The sequence below is a fragment of the Lagopus muta genome, chromosome 3, assembly GCF_023343835.1.
Source record: "Lagopus muta isolate bLagMut1 chromosome 3, bLagMut1 primary, whole genome shotgun sequence".
In the NCBI taxonomy this organism is placed as follows: domain Eukaryota; kingdom Metazoa; phylum Chordata; class Aves; order Galliformes; family Phasianidae; genus Lagopus; species Lagopus muta.
Window position 1 is genome coordinate 78,780,935 of NC_064435.1, and position 19,667 is coordinate 78,800,601.

A 19,667-nucleotide genomic window follows, 5' to 3' on the forward strand; every position below is an offset into this window, starting at 1 on the left:
GACTGAATATATACCAGTAGGCCACAATTACTGCAACCACAGTATTTCTGTTGATTTCCATTTTGGCAAGGTAATCTACCTTGTTAAAAGTAAAATCTGAAGTTTAATATGTAATTTGAGCACATTCCCTTTGCCAATCTCATTCTGTTCAATATGTAGAAATGTTTATGCTAGACCAGCAAAAGGAGTCTCTTAGGCAAATCAAACCACCATCTCCTACTCACTCTACTTAGACCTTAAAAGAAATTCCATTATTCTGCTGTCACGTTTGTTATTGTAAATGCCTAAAAAATGATATTTTACTCATGAAAATTAAGCCAAAGTTCTGATTTAAAATTAGTCATAAGTGAGTTTTAAGGAGAACGTGGATTTTCAAATGAATGCCTTATTGAAGGAAATGAATAACTGTTACCTGTACTAAAGAAAATATTGCCTTTCTACTAAATAATGGAAATTTGGCAATTTGTTTTCAGATCTGTGAAACGCTGCCCATACTATCACAGGGTCTTTACATATGGGATGACTCATGATTCCAATCACCAAAACAGATTGGATTTCCGAGCAAGATTTTATCTCCAACAACCACAATGGGCAACTCAGTGTGAAAAGAAGAGATGCAAGTCAGCCACAAAGCCAAGCCCAGAGGGAAGAAATGGGAAAACAAAGCATGCCAATTAGTTCCCATGGGAAATGGCGCTAACATTCCTAAACCAGGGTGTTCCATCTAATTTTTAGTTACGGGTTATCTGTCTTCCATCCATAAACTAAAACAATGAACTTTCTGACAAAACCTTGGATGCTGTAAAGATTTCCGGAAGGCAATGCAGGGTGAATCTTCACACTAGCTGTCAAACTAACTAAAGAGGCAAACAGCTTCACCCTATTGCTGCTCAGAAGGCTTTTTTCTTCTGCTAAAGGAATGTTCTTAAGGCTACACATTCTGACACAGCAAGATATTCTGACTCCATCCTTTGTCATGCAGTTCTTCCAGTTTTTAATCTAAAAGAACACTACTATGCAGGACTGAATCTTTAAATCTTCATTCATCAGAATTGCTAAAGGCTTTAGTTAGGTTGCACCTAACTAAACCTTACTGTCCTAGCAGGATAGAAAGACCTCGATCTGCAGCATTCTATAGCCCCAGTGCCTGAGCCTGAAATGAAACAGAATTAGAGGGACTCGTGGCTTCTGCGTGCTGCAAGCAACCAATCTCATCATGGAATTAGAATCTTAATGGGTCAGGGCTTAGGAAGACAGTAAGGCCAAAACACAGTATCTCCTTGAACGTGGGGAGAAATGGTCCCTTTTCATCATCTCCAGATCCCAGTGCAACTTACTGCAATGAAAGAAAGATTCAGAGAACTACGTACAAACAAACTAGCTTAATAAACCCCATTATTTCAGAATTGTTAAATAATCTAGAGTATCAGTATTGCTGACTACCTGCTCTCTTCAAAGGTTTCTTCTCCTTACTCACGAAAAAAGAAATACGCTGAGCTTCAATACAGCTGAAGAAGCAATCTGTTTCTAGCATGGGTCTGCCACAAAACTGGCTCACTCACATAAGGGGCTGGTTCCTAAACCACAGTCATCTCTCCAAGAGGTAACCAGTACTTGGTCTTCCTCAAGGCAGAACCTTAGGCAACAAACAAACGAACAAACAAAAAACAACAGCAAAAAATATGAATCAGCACCTTTACTTATATCTTAAAACCAATGATCTCCTACCAGTGGATGCCTCAGCAGGATTTGAGGAAGGTAACAAAGAAACTAAATCTGCTGCCTGCAAGCTTGAGTTCTCTGCAAAGATTACACCACCATTAGTTAAAAAATAAAAATAGGGAGCACTACTTAAGAAAAGGTTTAAAGATACTTAGCTGCAATACTGGGTCTGTGAGCTGTACTCAGGAAGCATTTCTAACAGGAGTTACGCACTGGGCACAAATTTTGAAGTATTAATACAGCCATCACTGCATGTCTCAGCTTTACCTGCATCAGGAAAATCAAAACTGGTCTAAATTTAGCACCAAATATTTGTTCTCTCCAAGTTAATCTTCGTGCAATAGGCTGAGGACTTCCCCAAGCCAAGCGCCACAGGAAGATTCAGTAAGCCTAGACAAGAACCTGAGTTCTTCTATACTCATTGCAGAAGGAAACTTTCATTCACTAAGCATCAAACTGACAAAATAATAATATTCTTATCCTTTCTCCCAGATGAATGTTTTAAGTACCAGCAATTTCAGCAGCTCAGCAGAGCTCTGCCAGTGCCTCCTGCTGAACCCATTCTACTTTGAAGTGCATAATTCAATATTCAGGTCAGAAAGGAAAAGTGAGTATGAGGGATGAGAGAGACCTGGGTTCCTGTCCCTGCTCCAATGAAAATTTAATTACTTTCTATTAAAAATTCATTTGGAGAAGAGCTAGAATCCAGGCAGTCTAACAGCTTTACCTACAAAAAGATCCATGACCAACTGCCACCAGAGGTACAGCCCTACTGTCCTCTGGGTGAGCACCAAACCTCACACAGAGAGCAAACACTAGGCTCCTTCCCTGCTTGCATCTGAAAAGAAGGCATCAAACTCCAAAAGAGAATTAAAAAGAGCAATTTAGCATCTTTCCCTGCAACAGAAGGAGGACTGCAGAGTTAAAAGAGCTACTTTTGACTCTTCCTTGGTTGAAGCCAGCCTTCGTTGCTCCCTATCTGAGATGCTGGCTTTTTCAAATCCCACTCATGAGGCTCCTTTCTCCTGGCATTGCACCAGCAACATTATTATCTGCATCCCTAGGCTAAGGTATCTGGAAGCTTGATGCTGCTGTATTTATGGTCTTTTGGGTATCTACTCTACAGCAATTGTCCATAGCAGATGCCATATATGAGCGTCCAGCCAGCCAGGGGCAAGGCAACAGGAGGGAATGGAAGGAAAAGAGGAACCCTGGTACAGCTGCTGCAGTCTCTGGTGGTGAAGAGTCTGCCCTAGGGCTGATCACCTTACAATCAGTGCTGGGTTCTGGCTTGTAAAAGCCAAGTGTGCACAGCTGTGGCCATCTCGTCCTCAAACACCTGTCTGTCTGCATGTGAACGTAACTAAAACTTTTTTCCAAACAAGTTGCTGGGTTTTTCTGTTCTTTTTCTGTTGTTTTTTTTTGTTTTGTTTTGTTTTATTTTTTAAATCATTGGTTGTTCAGCTACTGACACCAGTGTTGCCTTCAGCAAAAGAAGCATGCAAAGGATGACTTCCCAACAGCTTTCCCTATGTGACACAAGAGTAAACAGGAGGGGCACTTCCATTACTTTCTAGAAGGAGATGAGCTCCTACTGAATACCTGATTCAGGCTCTAAGCAATTTTCACCCATCACTTGAAAGTTAAATAATTATCCTGTTTAAAGAAACCTAGCAATTATATTTCCACCCTCCACCCCCCAGCAACTACTGCTGTTGTGACAATATTCATCTTGTCCATTATGACTATTATCTGCTGTATAAATATTGATGATCTGAGTAATTGCTGTTCTGTACATATGCTTCTCACAGATATAAATTTCTCTGCCTGAAGTAGGCTGCTGACAAAGTGTTTTCCTCCTTTTGCATGGCAATGAAACATTACTGGAGGTGCCACTGAGAGTTGTTAGACCTCGGGAAAAAAAGAGAAAAAAAGCAATGAGCACCAACAGCCTTTGGAGCAGAGGCAACAAAGCTGGTCTGGAACACAGTTCTTATGAGAAATGGCTGAGGGAACTGGGATTGTTCAGTCCAGAGAAGAGGAGGCTCAGAGGAGATGTTATCACTCTCCACAATGACCTGAAAGCCTCTTCTCCCAGGTTAACAAGCAACAGGATGAGAGGGATAGCTTTAAGTTGTAATAGGGGTGGTTCAGATTGAACATGAAAAAAAAGGTGAGGCATTGAAGCAGGCTGCCCAGGAAAGAGGTGGAGTCATCATCTTTGGAGGTGTCCAAGAAACACGCAGATGTGGCACTGAAGGAGACAGTTAGCATGGTGGGGATTAGTTGATAGTTGGATTAGATGATCTTAGTGGTCTTTCCAATCTTAAGGATTCTACAATTCTGTGAAATGCTGTTTGCCTCGATTGCTGAAACTGAGTAGTCCCAGAGAGTAACAAGTTAGCTACCATGGCATTCAGGCAGCTTAAATTTAGCTTAGGCTGTGCCAAAACCAGATGCTGCTTCAAAGGGCAAGAGTTGTGCTGGCCTCTAGATTGGCTGCTACTGGAACCCGTGCTGAGCAGGGCATGAATGCTTCTAAATGTGCTGCATACAACACGTATGTTGTACCCAGACACAGGCTTTCTGATAATGGTGGTACTCATTCTCAATTAATAGAAGACAAGCTAGTTGTGCACTGGATGATGAATGCCACCTCTGAACCCATGCCTGCAGACAGCCATCAGGTCAAATGAGTCCAAATTGCTCCTGAGGAATCAAACCCCTCTACTAGGACACCACAGACTTGCAACGCATTCTTTTTGCTGGTTAAGTGCTTTTACCAAGCAGATGTTGTGACCAGTCAGGGAGTCCAGCATCTTCTCACAGCCAGCCAAAAACAGGCATCCCACTGCACATGCTGCATGATCTGCTCATCCTGCCTCACAGCCTGGCAGTGCAAAGCTCTGGTTGGTTTAGATGGGACTGCAGCACAGCCCTACACAGGCACAGAGTCCCACACGTCAGGACTTGAATTTTGCCCCTGGACTTCAAATAGCCAGCAGCGTAGGGGGATTAAGGTTTTCTTAGTGGGCACTGACTTTCTAAGAGTCACGGTCTGAGCCTTCAGAGAATTACACCTCTGGAATTACTGTTAAAGAGATGGGAGATTTTTTCAGACACAGCAAAGTTCACACCAAGTTTCCTTGTAGCACAGCTCCACCCATCCTTTGCACAGTATCTGGAAACTAACACTGGATGCTCAAAAAATAAAAATTCTTTTCTAACTTATATCTGCTATAGAAATTTAAGACTGAGATTAGGAAGGGTGCATCAGACTGCAGAAAATAACCTCAGAAAAACACTGGGCTCCCTGCAGGAGCTGGAGACCAGGGCAGGAACAAGAGGAAACAGGGTGGATGGGGACAGGGAAAAGCAGGAAGCCAGGGTGAACTCAGATAAGGTGTGAGCAGAGTTTGGAGTGCCTGGAGGTGGAGAGGGAGGAACTGAGTGTTTTTAATGAGCCAAAGAAATAGTCTGGAAGTCTTACTTTCTTTTCTGCCCTGTTCAAGCAATTACATAATAAACCATTATACATAATCATAGCTGCCACTATTTATATATACATATATTACATGCTGATGAACAGGCTCAAATATTTACTAACACTGACACAACTTATCTTCTCCCTGTGATATTGAGTGTTAAGCCGTGCAATTGCTCAACACAGTAATTCCCCTTCTCCCTTCTGCAGCTTCTTTGATCCCCTTTCCTCCATAATTTAAACAGTGCCATGGGGATTAGTGTGTTACAGTCTTTAATGACAACTGCTGTACATCTTGAAGGGAAGTTGCTTCCAGCAGGAAATTAAAGGTTGAACTCCTACCAGTAACCCTGGGCATGCTTAACTAATGCTAAGCCACATAACATAACCTAATTAGTACAACAGGTCCTTTAAAAGAAATCCACATGACCTCACTGTCAGTTCTGATACTGAGTCATTTTGGAAACCAGTTGAAACAGAGCCCTGCATAATTCCCTATCATCAAAAGTGCACTGCACTGACTGAATAGACTGGATCCTAGCTACAGCAGCCAGGTAGCCTCCACCCTCTCCACTCTGTTTTCCCCCTTCTGGTTTTACAAGGCACAATTTGGTGGTCTCCAGCAAATATTCAGCCCTACCTAAGCACCTTCCTAAAGTTACATTTCCTAAGCCTGTTTTGCCTGAACACAGATCAGTACTGCATAACCTGCTTGCACACAGAATGCTCTGCTGCTAATGTAAATTATTTTGCATGCAAACACAAAAAGCAGTGTGGGCCAAGCAATTGTCCCATTCACAAGCAAAAGCATTTGGTACTCACAGGTTTTTACAGGTATATGGTTTGAATGCAACGTGCCCACAACATTGAAAGTCCTGTTAGAACACCTTCAAAAACATGATTCAAATCTGAAGTGCTGAGTTTTCTGAGTCACTAAAAAGTGAAATCAAATTTCCCCCAAATAATGCTCTATCTCCTGGGTAGTTATTAATCCCAAGTTCTGTACTAAAATCTCCACAACTTAACTTTGCTATGACAATCACTGTCCAACATAACTTTTCCAGCCAACCTGGAAGGTGAAGAAATAAAACCTCAGAACACCACAGCCACATCGCCATCCTTAGAGAGGATGCAGTCAGAGTTGCAAAACTGCAGCTTTACCAACTCGCTGTGTTTTCATCAAGAGAGCCGCTAATTTCATCACATCTGCACCAAAATTGCTATGTCCACAAAAAGAAATGCTTTGCTGGGTTCTCATCCTGATAAAGCATCCCTCATGGAGATGTGAAAATGCAATTTCACTGTAAAAATAAATGCAGCAGAGTTAATCATTTCTTGTACTTGCCACACGGCCATCTATTTTCACTGCTTCCAAACATCCACTGCACTCCCAAAGCTTACAAAGCTAACAATGTGTGGGCTGCTTCTCTGGCTCTGGGAGGTGCACGACATCTCTGGCCTCTCCCTCTGCTACAACCATACTATTCTGCACCAGCTTTTCACAGGAAGGGAATTTGCAAGAAGAGATTTTGCCAGTATCTGGAGCTCTGTGCTTTATAAGCTAGAAAATGCAGCAAAAAAAAACTGATGGAAGATGCATGCACACTATCATAATCAAATTTATTTACATGATGCACTCCTGAAGCAAACTACCACATACTAAATGTATCACCTGATAATCCAAAGAAACCTAATAAGCTGTTTGAGACACCAAGCAATCTCCTGAAATTGCTGCTACTCATACAAAGTAGTTTCTTCTCTTTGCTTGCAAAAGGTGCCAGCAATCTTTCAACAGAAAATGGCAAAAAGGGGAAATTTACAAAACAAGTCATATAACACAGTTCACAAGCACTTGTTTACTTATGTGTTTAGCTTCCTTTTACAAGGCACTACAGAACTGCAACTGGTATTTCTTTCTGCTTATTATTTTCACAGCCCTCGAGTGGTGTGTGTTTTCTTCTTCAGCTAATGCCTAGAAGACTCCCAGTCTTCACTTCAAGAATATTCATTCAAGATCCAGAGAGCCTGAACACATCTATACTGACATGAGTGAAGAAGCCACACTTTCCTGGTGTGCTACAGCCAATTTACAGTACGCTTTTCAGATGAAGCTCATCTTCATTAACCTTAAAAACTGATTTTAATAAGGCCAGTAGGCTTCTGGCTGCTTAGGAAGCTCTGAACAGAGAGCACTACTGATGGGACTCACTGTTTTGGATGACTCGTACCACCAGTCCCCTGCTCAAAGGATGTCAAAAAAGACTGTCAGGACATCAGACGTTGAGAAAGAGGATGCATTAAAGGAGTAAAACAAACAAAAACCCAAACTAATGGTTACCTGGTCTTCCTGGCCTCTTATTTATTTTGCTTCTCAGTAGCAAGAATAAAAAATAAAACGTTAATGATGTCACAGAGGCAGTTACTTAATGAACAATCTGCCAACAGTTTTGCTTTCAAAAGTACAATTAAGGTGTTTTTTTTTCCTCTTGGAAAAGATGTACTTAATACAGAAGCTCAGCATTTCTGTCACGTTTGACACTACTGAAGCATTCAAAGGTGGTTTCCCCCACCTAGATGCTCACGTACATTTCTCTGCATCCACTCCACTGCACGAGCAAGCCATGCAGAAATGAAACAGGATCTGCTTGTTACTGTGCAGGATTGGATTTGTGCAAGGGGGAAGCCACTGCATCTCAAGAGCATGGGGCATGTCACACCGATGACTTCAGCCCCTGTGAGAGAGGTGTTGGCTTCTGCTTAGAGCTGTGCATTGCAAATGAAACAGATGGGAGAAGCTCATGAATCGTGATACTGGGACAGAGAAGCAGCAGGCAAGCCACTCCAAGCAACACACAGCACGGGATTGAGCTAAGAGCTGCCCACGTCTCTGGTACTAACTAATATAACAAAAGTCAGTGGACTAACAGAAAAAAACCACTGGGCACAGGCTATGTGAGACTCTTGACTAGCTTTAAATCGACCATAAACATTCTGGAGTTAGAAAAGGGAATGGGCAAGGAAGTGGAGAACCAAGCCCACATTTACATACTACCAGAACACAAAGCAGAATAACCTGCAAAGCTACTACAGGTTGCTACTAACACCATTTTTTCTTCATAGAAGTAACTTTTTGTAAATCACTGCGAGAACAAACAGCGTTGAAGCACAGGACTTGGCCCCTTGATTTCTCCCGTAAAAATAAGAGTATTCCAATACAAAGGCAGCTACTCACCTGTTCTGAATACATGTTTAGAAGGTAAGAGAAGTTGGTCCCTCTGCACTTTGCCTGCCCTGCAGTACTTCACCGATTAGCAGTGACATCAATGCTCAGGATCAGCCAAGCCTCTGGGAAGCCAAGTTACCCCAATGCAACAGCTGCCTTTGTTTCCTTTTGACAGCACAACAACTGGAATTTTCCAGCTTCACTACCACTTTGGAAGAAAATAAATGAGACTACTAATGAAGGTTCAAACAGCAGATCTCATGAATTACACACACATACAAAAATCCCTTCTGTTTGATCCCAGACATCCACAGGTCTGTAATGAGAACTATGAACACAGAGTACTGATCATCTCATCAGTAATGCAAATAACCATACTGGCCTCTCAGTGAGCACCTCCCAGGCTTACACAATGTGCCCTCAGCCCACACAGCCCCATGTGCAGGAGCTGCCCCATCACTCAGAACCAGCCCTGTGTGATAACGCAGCACACCACAGCTCAGCTGCAGCTGGCAGCAACATCACCTCGTGTTTGAGCCCAAGCCATCCCCCAGCTGTCAGAACACCTCAAGAGCACCTCCCAAGCTTGTCTGTCCCCAGCTAAGCAAGGAGCTGCTGGATATGGAGACAATAGGTGTGAAGGCTACACTTGGACAAGCAACGTGTAGCTGCAGTCACTGATGTTAGCAGACCTGCCACAGTGGAACAAAGAAAACAGGCTCCCAAGCACCTGCAAACAGCATAACTCCAGTTCATTTCTATAAGATATTGCTAAGAGTGAAGTCTTGAGGAATTTAAATATTCCAAACAGCAAGAGGAACGGCTCGGCACTGCATCCTGCTGCCATGAGCCCTTCCCAGCACAGCTCCAGCAGCAGCAGCTCCCCGCTTAGCTGATTTGTTGGACATCGAATGCCTCTCTCAGCAAGTTTTCCCCATCTGAGCAGCAAGTGTTTGTATAACAGAAATCCTCCTATCAGCACTGCCAGCTGTGCCTGACGTACAGCCACCACACGCAAACACACCACAAAATCTTAACATCCACACAACTGCTTCGTGCCTGGGCTGATGGCATTCAGACTATTGGCTACCTTGCCTCCCACAGCAAGCAGGCTCCTCAGTATGCCACTCTTCCTAATTACCTCAGAGCATTAGCACGCCAACCTGCACTAGGATGGGAAACGCAGCCAGAGGAATTCATCTCTAAACCTCACCGCATGGATTGCAGCTGCTGCCCGGGGAAGATAAGTGGGGGAAAGAGGGAACCTGCCACTGCTAAGTGGACCCAGGACCTCCTTCCAGGACACAGAGGGAGGCACAGGGCACGAAGCTTGAAAACCAGCATGCCAGGACACTCGGGCAGAACACCTCCACCCCAAATTAATCACTTTCAGAATGAGTCCACCCAACACCTGAGCACACCGCTTACATAACATGACTGCAGCTGATGGGAGGGCTGCTTAAATGCCAGGACTTGCCAAGTTTGGGACATGAGTCCATGCTTCTGGACAGGACCTTCTAAAAAGGTGCCTCATTCTCTCAGCTTTTTATTTACAAGAAAGCAGGAGGGGGCAAGTGGAAAATATGCTGATGCTTCCTCCTCTTAATTAACTTACCTACATATGCACTTTCTCAAAATAAGTGCAATTAGGGCAAATTAGGCTTTAAGAAACTCAGCAGAGTTTTCAATCCCAGAGGAAAGAAGGACTAGGGAAAACCACTACCAAGCAGTGTTTTTGTTAAAGACTACAGAAAATCAAAATTGGATGAAGAATGTTTTGGTCCAATTCTAGATGAAGCATACTCCACCAAAACTGCTGTCCATGAGAAAACCTCACACAGCACACAAACATCTGGGTTGTGTTTTTGAGTCAGCATTCACCAGAAGTTAGCTATCTAGTGCCTAAAACTGTGATCTGTGCTTCTCACAGGCTGAGACAGGGATTCATCAGCTGGGACATTACTGCATCAGGGATGAGGCAACACAGTGCCCGTGTCAGTAGCTGGCATGGAGCATGGAGGAAATTAGGTCCCATGGCACCCATCTCCAAAAGCCAAGTGGCTCCAGCATCTTGCTCCTATCAACAGAAGTGCAAGGTGCATAGGGGGAATGCAAGCCCACCACCTGGATGCCTCATGCAGGCTTGAGCATTTCACCATCACAGGTGAAGTAGGAGCTGCTCAATATAGCCTCCTTTTTTCTTCTTCTTTTTCAGACCTGATTGACTGTCTAGACACAGCACACTGCCACGCAATGCAACTGAAGACTGAGAGCACCAGAGTGTAGAAAACAGACTGGCCCAGGCTTTTATTTTTTTTCTTTTTGTTCTGGACAATATATTGCAGTCTACATCAACAAACTCATTGGAAAAAAGAAAAAAAAAAGCTTGATCTGCCATGCACCTTAGAAGCTGGCTGCTGAAAAAATCCAGAATGCAATTAAAACATGGATTCCTTTTAAGTTTCACTTCCCTCTGCAATTTTATAATCGTCTCATCCATCAATTCTGAAAGAATATTAATACTGGCATCAGCTGGCTCTCCACCTCTTCTGCTGAGCCAGCTCTCCCAAAGTCCTGTCCGTGCCTTTCAGCATCCAACCAACCACAGGCGCTCTGAGGAAGAGGAGAGGGGGAGGCAGAGCTGGAGATGGAAGGATGCCAGCAAGGCACATGCAACACGAGGCCACACCACAGGGCAATGGCCTATGTCCCCATGTAGCTGTGATGACTTGCGGTGCATAAATATGCCCTCAGAAGGAAAACACACACAAATTATCCAGAACAAGGCTGCAGCAGAGATCACCTGAAGCCAACACGTGACCCTTACTCACAATCAACCAGATCACACACGCTCGTGGCTGCCTTCCAGGCTGGAGGTGGCCAGGTCAGTGATGTGCAACCTTCTTCCAATACACAGAACCATTTCTTTGCCCCTCTGAAAGCTGTGTAGGTCTCTGTTTTGATACAAGCCATTTTTTCCCCATTACCTTTCCCAAACTCTTCAGACGACGTCCTTGGCTCCAAAAACCTGCAGATCAGAGCCAAAAAGCAGTGCTATGCTCCTTTGAGTACCTTTTTCTTTTTCAAATAGGTAAAGATCAGTTCCAAAATACTTGGACTTGTTCACACATAGTGTCAGTGCTGGGAGAAATGGCTGATGCCAGATTTCAGTATCTATCTTATTAATTAATTAGTAGAGACATACAATCTGTCAAGTCATCCAAAACTTTTAAAGATGCTCTGTTCTGTCATTCTTTCATTATTCTAATTTGACATGTTTCTTATCTGTCGTGATCATGATTAATATCACAAATTCCCAAGAACACAAGTCTGAGTTTAAAGCCATTCTCATCCCATTTTGTATCACTGCAGGTCAGGCTGGCCATTCCAAGCCCAGTCTCAATTGGCAACAGTCACTTTCTTTGCTGGTATCCACTTTTCTTCATCTATTTTAATGAAACAAAAAAGCTCCAAGAGCGTACAGAAAGCCAACTGTTACACTCATTTCACCAGAATCAGAATTTCTGCTTCTTCCTTTCTTACTGCAGTGTGAGGTTTATACCAAACTTCTTTTCCCACCTCTCCTCTGAACAAAGCTCTAGGAAGACATTCACTGTAAATTGGTCAGCATAATTTAAATACAGGCCAAAAAGCATCTAATTGCTGGATCAGACTACATGTTACCTCCAGGAAGTGACTGAGATGCACCAATTTGCTCTTCCGTTGAAGCCCAGCCTCTAGAACCTACATCCACATGCCCCTCAAAAAACTAAAAGAAATGTAAATGGCCAGTCTTCCTCATTGTTCTATGCAGCAAAGTAATTTAAGGCTCATATTCACACCTATAAAACAGCATATTTACCCAGGCTTAACAGTAGAACAAGCTAGATGAGATCAAGTGAGACTACATACAAAGAAACGCTGAAAAACAGAGCACAGCATATTCTTTAAGTAGAAAGCAGCTTTACAGGGTTGGCCTACAGCAGCCATTTACCCCACTGCCTGATCTCAGAGGATGTCCACAGCAATAGCTGTACACTAAAAGCAAGGAAGATTAATCCCCAAAGATGCTTCGCTCAAGGTTTTGGACTGGCCTTTACCTACAGTCTGAAAACATAAAAATTCTAGATGTGAATTTCAGTCAAGATGACACACAACACCTCTATGGTATCTAGATCCAGGATCTCTGAAAAATTATAGGTAGCACTGGCAGCACTAATGGAAAGGCCTGGGCCACAGCTGTGGCACCAGCAAGCCAGAGGAGAGGCAGAAGGCAGGTGTTGTAGATGGATAGGACCAAAAAGGATGGAAGGGGTGAAAACCGAGGCAGGAGGAACAAGCAAGTCAGAGAGGAGTTGAGAAGCAGCAGTACCTTGCCTAGTCCATCCCAAAATGGGACCTGGGCCAGAAAGCTTCCCCAGCACAGCATACGAGCTGCTGAGCAGTCACCCCGTTCTAACAATTAGTACCATCCAAAGCCAATTGGTGCAAGCTACTAGGTCATGGATTAGAAATTAATGCTGCAGCCCAAAGGTCTAAGCCCTGTGGATGACCCGGGTCACTGCAGATTCATGCGACAGGTCAATTTTTTTTATTTATCTCTCCCATTTCCCTTTGTCCAGCTAGAAAATTACATAAAGGCTCAGATGCGGTAGATTCTTAATACAAGGTCTGTGAACTTTGAGCGCTCCAAAATTAAGAGGTATCACGAGAACTGCCTCAACCTTCACCCAGCTCCCGTAACACATCTTCACTGATGCTCTCTCTAATTCTAAAGCAGCAAATCAGCTTCTGTAGGCAAAAAAGATAGGGACTGTGCAATAAAGTGACAGTGGTCCCTCAGACCCTGCCCCACTCAGTGGAAACAAGGAAGATAAGTGAACAAGACATGGCAGGAAAAGAGAGACAACTTTACTTGCAAAGTTCGATGTTCCACCCTGCAGGCAGGACTTGCCTTTCTCTCACGTTGAGTATTTGCAAAATGCTCAGCAAGCTCAACTGCTAAAAGCAGTTTTTCCCTGCTCTCTGCAAATCTAGTGCATCTAAGGCTGCCCTGCAAGAGTGCCAAGACTTCCAGCTCCAGTCAGCTGCCCCTGTGTTTCTAGCAGATGAACTGCTACATCATGGCAGGCACTCTGGGGTGAGTGAAAAACAAAAACATCCCTCAGCATCATTTTTAGGCAGCCAAAAATTGAAGTTTCCATCATTTGAGCTCTGTTTGCTCTTTGCCTCCATTCCTGAAAATGAATGCAGTGCCAGCATCTGAGATGTTGCAAGAGTGAGAACTTCCCCGCCTGCGAAGCCCCCAGGAAGGAACTAACAGCACTGCTCAGCTCGAGGTTTGGGTGGGGTGTAAAATAAATACGTGGAGACGCATGCAGAAAGTAAATGGGGAAGAGAAAACGAATTATGCAGTAACTACCTATCCACTAAAAGAGGGACTCTGAAAGGGAAAAAATGATGTGATTACAGAATTAAAGATTGTATCATAATGCAGATGCAAAGGGGAGCCGTGTAAATGTTAGTTCTGGCACTTCCTTGCTTTTGTCCGCTGGATTTTGTAACCTCATTGTTCTCCTACTGTCATTATTTTGTAAGTAATTTGAAAGCAACATAATTATGAGCTCGTATGTTTATATCTTTTCATCATTAATAACATGTGGAACAACCAGCAGACTGCTCCCAGCGTGATTGATGCCTCCAGCAGATGGCTACGAATGATTCTTTTTCCTCCCCGGCTATCAGAGGTAAAGAGTAGGGAGGAGAGAGGGAGATTTCATATTTGAACTTCAATTTCATGCACAAACATTTGGGGATTTTGGGGTTGCTTAAGATGAGGAAACCAAGACCGATATCAATCAGTTGCTCTGAAATGAATCGTAACAGATCGGATTTGAAAAGCAGAAGCACGGAGCAGCTGATGTGTTTTGCCCAAGGTCAAGATGAAAACTCCCAAGGCCTGGATCCCAAATTACCCAGCTGACAGCTCCAAACCTCCGAACCCCTCCCATACCAAAACTTCTTTAAGCATAATTACCGCTGTTAACTGCAGGTCAGGGAAGAAGCCGATCACCTCTAGGCTGTGTTTGCTGGTGAATGCAGCCAAAGAGCAACTTCTAAGAGTGTGTCATAGAAAACACAGCTGCAAGCAAACATTATGGTTGTACGTGCTCATCCTGGATGATAAGCCTTACATTGTTTGTTGCTGGTTTGTTTTTATGTGTGGTTTTGTTGTTTTTTTTTTTTTTTTTTTTTTTTTTAAAGTAAATTACTCTGTGCACCTTGGACTTCAGGCTGCTTGCCAACACATTTCTCAGAGTTGGACGAGTCTGGCTCATCCTGCTTCATGAGGGAAAGCAGCTGCAATAGCAACAACCTGACTTGCTTTATTTGCAGATGATATTAGCTGACGAGAGGCAGCACGTCTGATGGCACACTCACTATATAGGCTTTGTGCTCTTAAAAAAACTCTATTTGTCTTTGTATGCTCCCATATGTTAACACCCCCTTCTTCTTTCTTTCTAGTATTTTTACCTTGTCTAGCAGGTGCTGGCAGCAACTGTCACAAGCTTTGCACGCTGCTTTTCCTAACAAAGCAAGCTTTGCTGCCGTCCTTCCTTGCCCTCGGAACCTGGGTAACCTGGAGCTACCAGGTCCCCAGGTTCAGACAGAGCCCACAGCATCCCTTCCCCAGCTCTTGGCATAAAACCTAACACAGAAAGCACCAGCCCATCACTAAGCACGTGCAGCTAACTCAAAACATCCAATGCTGGTTAACACAAGCAGGCAGGGATGTGGCAGCAGCAATGCTGGGCTCCTGTCCCAGGGCTTCTCACACAGAAGCTCTAAGGCCAGCACCTTCAGAGGAAGGACCTGCACACATCTGCTGCGAGCCCCAGGCTTGCTGTTATCTGTCACAGATGTTTGCTGTGTCACCTCACTAGCCACTGCTGTGCTGGGAGAAGGACAGAGGGACCTGCAGCCCTCCTGCAGTCTGGTGCTCTGCGCCCTGTAACCTGCCATGGAGTTCCAGCTACACAGCTTGTCGTTCCACCTCACTTTGACAGCTGCTTCTAATCTTAGTGACATAGCACACAGTTTGGAAGGCTGTTAAGAGATCCAGCTTAGCCCACTAAGGTGATCCTTATGGTTCTGACATCAAAGATGGATGCTGGAAGTCTCTGAAGGGCCACTCTGACAGTGGGTACCTAACAGGTCAGGAGGGGGCTGCAAGGGAATTAAGCTCCATTCACTGAAGCTATTGTAGGGGAAACACGTGGTACTGAGTGCTGTCTTCAGGACAACTGAAATCACCACTGAACTCAAAGAGGTGAGGCCTGCAAGCACCCAGATAATTGCAGTGCTATTGCACACCTCTGCCAAAGTCCTCCCTGCTCATTCCACTCAGTTCAAGGAGTCCTGGAGGTCACACAGCAGGCTCCCATCTGTGGCCGCCAGCCTTCTGTCCCTCCCAGGCCTCAAGCAGCTCCTACTTTATGAACCAAAGGGCAGCCATGCTGAGAGGAAATGCAATTTGCAAGCCCTGCCTACTTGAGGTACACGTCTTCTGCCCTCCTGCCCTCCTACTGCACTACTTCACACCAACCCCTGCCGTGGGGACCATGCACACCACATGGCATGGCCAGGCCTGCACAGGCTCTGTGTTTGACCACTACAAGTCATCTCTCCCCTGCCAAAGACAGCACTGCTTTGAGGATTTCCCATCTATCCAGCCTCTAGTCCTACCAAGTGGGAGATCAATGGCCTTCAGGACTGTCAGCCATTGCTACAAGCTGGAGGATTGTTACCCAAGGATGAGTGTGGAAGCTGCTGGTGCTTCTTGCTCATTAGGATCGCTGCCAGGGAGGTACTCCCATCCCAGACCTCAGCTCCTCACCTGGGACAGTCACATCAGGCAGCAAGACACATCACGGTCTCCATGCTGATGACCTACACTAAGACACACCAAGCCAGTGCCTGTAGGATGGATAACACTGCTGTGGGCGGAAAAGCAGCTGCCTGGAGAGGGGGCAAAGGCCTCATGAGCTCAGGAGACTCTGGGAAGCTGGGAGGACTGCCCTTGACACCTCTTGCAGCTGGACATCGCTCCCGAGGGCTGGCTTTTCTCTTCCCTTTCTTCGCAGGGCCCAGAAGCAGCAAAGCTATTTGTGGAGAAAACAGCACCAGCACAGCAAGCAGGCAACTCTGGGCTGACCCAAAACAGCTGTGGAATTTCTTCAGAAGCTCTGCATGCTCTGAATGAGAGGCAAATCCACCCTCCAGCCCACTCACCAGACAGAGGCAAAGCCTAAGAACAGGACAGAATTTAAGGCATGCTAGAATGTCAGGCTTTGGAAATGCATTGTCCACATTCTCCACTAAAGCACTCATGCCCCAAATCCACCATCTTTTATTCAGAGTGTACATCATTTACTCAGCTGAACAGCCAGCCACACTCAAGCCAGACAAATTACTTGCCCGAATAACTGCTGCCTGATGCAAGGACAGTGGGACTGCCTGACATGTAAATATAGATATACAGTATTATATAAAACCAATAAAAAACCAGAGCCATTGGCCAGACCCTAAAGTCAATGCTGTGTGCAGAAATACAAATCGCTGGGTCTTTGGTAGAGTCACACTAACTGATCACCCACATCACATGTATCACTGTAGAGATGTACCCTCTAGGCACGAACTGGTGAATGGGGTCACAGTCTGAAAAATATTTCAGTGACTTAGAAAACTTAATTCTGCTTGAAATCCTCCACAGAACTCCAGAGAAGTAGCACTGCTCCTTCTTTGTATTCACTAGTCACAAGTGAGGGCAGCTCCCCCATTCCAAACCCAGCCATGACATGGTATCTGTTCCAAGCAGTATGCAAGCAAAAAAGATGCACAGTTCACACCCTGGAAAGCTTATGGAAGACAGCCCTTGGCTTAACATCCCTGCATGCAAGCTTGCTTGAGCGTATCATTCTTCAATTTCACCAGAACAATGAACGTGATAAGTTAAAACCATGCTGAAGCCTCCGTAGGGCTGTCACTAATAGAGCTCCTGCTCCACTCCATCAAGGGGTCAATGCAAGAACCCTGAATGGAGCCAGAAAGGGGCACTGGAAAAACACACACACAGGGATTCTGGCAGAGCTAGAGACCCACCGAGTTGAATGGGGAGCGGTGCCCAGAAGCCTCTACCTGCCAGCTCCCTGCACGCTCTGCTATGCCGGAGCCTATCTGGATGAGTGGCTCCTTCCAAGCTACTTCATTTACATGTATAATTTAAACATATCATATTAAGGCAGAAATAGCATTGATTGTCCTGCTGGCATTTCTAATCTGGATGTTCAGCATCATCGGCCACTGCTTCCAAGGAGACTTCGCAACATGTATACAACTTGGACCAGGTACTGCCCCAATAACTTCTCTCCCCCCAAGTCAAGCAACAGCAAACACCTTTCTCATTTGTCTCCACATACCTGGCAAGCTGTGCAAAACCTCCAATAGACACATCAGACTTGAAGCAGAGATGTGAGCTTTTGGGCCGTGTCACCAACAGAAGCATGTGCACACAAGGAATTATCTGCCCTGATGATACATCAGTGCCCCTGACAGCCATGGCCCCAAGTTATCCTGACCCCGTACTCCTCGGCCACAGTTAATGCTATGTTTCACCCCTCATGCAGTTAACAAAAAGCTCAAACCCAATCCCATTACATAGCCAAGAACAGCGTTTCCAGCAGAAGGCTTTGTTTCTGAATCACGATTATCATCGTGCTGCGAGTTCTGTGCTAGCTCAGACACCGAGGGCATTTCAGAAGGGCTGTGACCTCTGCCTGAATGCAGGAGGCTACCAGCAACACCTTGGTGACACTGCAAGTCAGAAGGTTACAGGTATTTTCCGGCAGCCTCAGGCAGACCCAAAACCTGAGCCAATCTGTATAAAATGATCTCTGAAAGATAGTATTTAAAAAAAAAAAAAAAAAAAAAAAAAAAAAAAAAAAAAAAAACACCAAACCATGGACCGTATCTGCAAGAAGAGTTTCGCTGAGAAAACGAGAGCGGAGGAATTACAGTGTTTATAGCTGCATTAATAGGACCTTATCAGAAGCCTGTTTGCTTTGTTCTCCTTTTATTTTCTTAAAACATACACCTATATGACAGAAACACGCCCTAGCGCCTCCCCGCCTGCCGACCTGAGGCATACCCAAGCTTCAGAAGCTTCCCAAGAAAGTCTCTCCAGCCCGAGCCGGCATGTCGGAACAGAGCCCGCCGATGGATGCAGGGCTCGGGGAACCGCTCGGGAGATCCGCGCCGCGACCTGAGCCGGGAGGCGGCATCTCCGCCCGCACCGAACTCCGCGCCGCTCTGCGGGGCCGGGCTGCGCGCGGACCCTGCGCTAAGCGGCAGCTCCCGAGCGACCGCCTATCCGCTCCGCTAACTGCCAGCATGGAAAGGGGAAGGAAAAAAAGAAAAGAAAGAAAAAAAAGGAAAGAAAGAAAGAAAGAAAAAAGCCATAGACTCCATGTAGATTATAGCGCTGATAACCAAAAGTCCGCAAGTAACCCGGCTTTACCCGCGAGCGAGGCGCAAGGACGAGCCCACCCCGGCGATGCGGCGGGCGCTGCCGGGCAGCTCTCTAAGTAACCTTCGCGCCCCGCCGCCCCCGCGCCCGGCCATTACCTGCGCCGCCACCACCGCCGCCGCCGCCTCCCTCCCCGCAGCCCGCGGCTCGCACCGGGAGGCCGCGCCGCTCCGTCCTGCCGCCGGCGAAGCCGGGCGCGGCGGCCGCTTACGAAACGCGCGGCTGGCTCCGGCCGGGGCGGAGGAGCGGCGGGCGGGAGGTGTGGCGGGGGCGACGCGCCCACCCCGCCCCGGCCCCCCCTCACCCCCTGCGGCGGCACCGCGGCATCCGTCGCGCCTCGCGCTCCGCTCCCGGGCGACGGCTGACCTTGCCGACGGCCGTCCTCGCCGCCGACCGCCCCGCGCCCGCCGTAGCCGGCGCCCTCGCCCCGGCGGCCGGCGCCGCCCCCCGTCCCCCGCCCCGCCGGGTGCAGGGCCGAGGCGGGGCTCGGGCGGCGGGGAGCGACGGAGCCGCCCCGGCGTGTGTGTGGCCCCCGCCCGGGGGGCGGCCCGAGGGGGCGGCGTGCCCTCCGCAGCAGCCCGGTCCGGGGGGCGGCCGTCCGGCCCCGGCTGGGGGCATCGGGGCTGCTCTGCGGTTTGACGTCCTGCCTCGGG

At 46.2% G+C, this 19,667-nt stretch overlaps 1 protein-coding gene across 9 annotated transcripts in view; it reads right to left on the reverse strand.

Moving 5' to 3' along the window:
* RNF152 (ring finger protein 152) overlaps positions 1–19,448 on the reverse strand; it is a 41,118-nt gene extending 21,670 nt beyond the window's left edge. The window contains exon 1 of one of the 9 annotated variants that reach the window (XM_048939235.1): positions 19,381–19,448. Coding sequence is in view for 2 of the 9 variants with exons in the window: in XM_048939229.1 (XP_048795186.1) it covers positions 12,802–12,858 (57 nt within the window). In the remaining 7 variants the exon portion in view is untranslated. Of the gene's footprint in view, positions 1–8,438; positions 9,490–9,642; positions 9,817–12,801; positions 13,305–14,466; positions 14,656–17,908; positions 18,255–19,005; positions 19,035–19,112; positions 19,212–19,318 lie in introns of those variants that run through there. The other 8 variants (XM_048939234.1, XM_048939232.1, XM_048939236.1 and 5 more) reach the window with 8 other exon arrangements.
* Between the last annotated feature and the right edge of the window lie 219 nt (positions 19,449–19,667).